We start from the raw sequence: 2,264 nt of genomic DNA, 5'->3' as shown, positions 1-2,264 counted from the left end.
TCTAACCCAATTGCTACTAAAAGATGCACCATTTAATTTTACTAAAGAATGTTTAGAGGCATTTGAATTTTTGAAGGAAAAACTAACTAATGCCCCGATCATTATTGCACCAAATTGGAACTTACCTTTTGAGATTATGTGTGATGCTAGTGACTATGAATTAGGAGCCGTCCTTGGTCAAAGGGTTGATAAGCACTTTCAACCCATATATTATGCTAGCAAGACTCTAAACCCAGACCAAGAAAATTACACCATCACTGAAAAAGAATTATTAGCTGTGGTGTATGCCTTTGACAAATTCTGCCCCTATTTAGTTTTATCTAAAACTACTGTTTTTACTGACCACTCTGTTATCAAGTATTTGTTTTCCAAACAGGATGCCAAGCCAAGACTGATACGATGGGTGCTACTTCTTCAAGAATTTGACATAGAGATACGAGACAAGAAGGGAATGGAGAATGTAGCAGCTGACCACTTGTCCAAGCTTGAGAACCCGCAATTGCAAGAAGATAAAGTTGGAGACGACTTCCCGGACAAGTACATTATGGTGACAGTGGGAGAAGAGCCATGGTTCGCGGACATAGCTAATTATTTAGCTACAAAATACATCCCGAAAGATTTTAGCAGTCAACAAAAGAAGAAATTCTTTGCTGAATTAAAATATTCTTTGCTGTGCGGATGGGATCATACGAAGATGTGTATTCGGGAAGGAAAGCCGGAAAATACTAGAGCATTGTCATAGCGGGCCCACGGGTGGACATCATGGAGCACACTACACGGCAAAGAAGATCTTTGACATTGGGTTTTATTGGCCCACAATTTTTAAAGATGCAACCCAATTTGTCAAAGAATGTGATGCTTGTCAAAGGGTGGGAAACATTTCACCTCGAAATGAAATGCCACAATATAGTATCCAAGTATGCGAGGTGTTCGATGTGTGGGGAATTGACTTCATGGGACCATTTCCCATGTCCAAAGGAAACAAATACATACTAGTGGCAGTGGATTATGTATCCAAATGGGCGGAAGCACAAGCATTACCAACAAATGACGGACGGGTGGTAGTACGGTTTTTAAAGAAACTATTTTCATGATTTGGAGTCCCGAAAGCCCTTATAAGTGACCGAGGCACACATTTTTCCAATGATCAAATGGAAAAGGTGTTAAAGAAATATGGGGTCACCCATAAGTTTTCCACATCATACCATCCACAAACTAGTGGACAAACCGAAGTAACAAATCGAGCCTTAAAGCGAATTTTGGAGAAATCGGTGGGGAGCAATCGCAAGGAATGGTCGGATAAGCTAGATGATGCACTTTGGGCTTTTCGTACAGCTTTCAAAACACCTATTGGTACCACACCATATAGGTTAGTTTATGGAAAGCAATGTCATTTACCGGTGGAGCTAGAACACAAGGCGTTTTGGGCTTTGAAGAGGTGTAATTTCAACATGGAGGAACTAAAGAGCAACCGGTTAATGCAAATGAATGCTCTTGAAGAGCTAAGGAATGATGCATACTCTAGTTCATGGCTTTATAAAGAGAAGACCAAGATGTGGCATGACAAAAGGATTAAAGACAAACAAATTCATGAAGGCCAAAAAGTGTTGCTCTTTAACTCAAGACTAAAGCTTTTCTTGGGAAAACTCAAGTCAAGGTGGGATGGGCCTTTTATAGTGAAGACGGTGTTTCCACATGGTGCTATAGAGCTATTATCAAGAGATGGCACGCCTTTCAAGGTCAATGGTCATAGGGTTAAAAAGTATGAAGAAGAAGTCCCCCGGAATGAAGGAATGGAAGAGTTGCTACTACTGGAAAGGATTGCAACCATGTAGAAGGGGAGGAGTCCAGCTAATGACTCCCTAAAAAGAATCGCTTCTCAGGAGGCAACCCGAGTTTCAAGTTTGCATTTTCTTTCCTTTTCTTTATTTTCATTTTTTCTTTTCTTCATCTATTTTGAGAACACAACTGCTTCAGGACAAGCAATGCCTAAAGTGTGGGGTGGATGGTTTAAAAAAATGAGAAAATACATAAATTTTTCAAAATTATCACAATTTTTTTCAATCTGTAAGGTTTACTCGCCGAGTAGGCACGTATACTCGGCGAGTACCTGCCCGAGTAACCCAAAAAAACGCGTAACTGCATATGTACTCAACGAGTAGGTCCTTTATACTCGGCGAGTAGCCGATTTACACGGGTGAAATATAAGTCTGTAAAAAAGAGGGTTTTTCACCCATTTCACCTCATACTCGTCGTGCACAACA

General features: G+C 40.3%; 1 protein-coding gene across 1 annotated transcript; it reads left to right on the top strand.

Moving 5' to 3' along the window:
* Window positions 1–451: 451 nt before the first annotated feature.
* On the top strand, window positions 452–1,835 carry LOC145089602 (uncharacterized). Its single transcript, XM_079028022.1, has 2 exons — window positions 452–537; window positions 1,370–1,835. Exons 1-2 carry the CDS (start codon window positions 452–454, stop codon window positions 1,833–1,835), a joined length of 552 nt encoding a protein of 183 aa, XP_078884148.1.
* The last annotated feature ends 429 nt before the right edge of the window (window positions 1,836–2,264 follow it).

The sequence above is a fragment of the Lactuca serriola genome, chromosome 2 (genome assembly GCF_051521515.1).
Source record: "Lactuca serriola cultivar US96UC23 chromosome 2, Lser_US96UC23_V15, whole genome shotgun sequence".
NCBI lineage: Eukaryota > Viridiplantae > Streptophyta > Magnoliopsida > Asterales > Asteraceae > Lactuca > Lactuca serriola.
The sequence above is the reverse complement of the archived record's forward strand: the minus strand, read 5'-3'. Positions and strand labels throughout refer to the sequence as shown.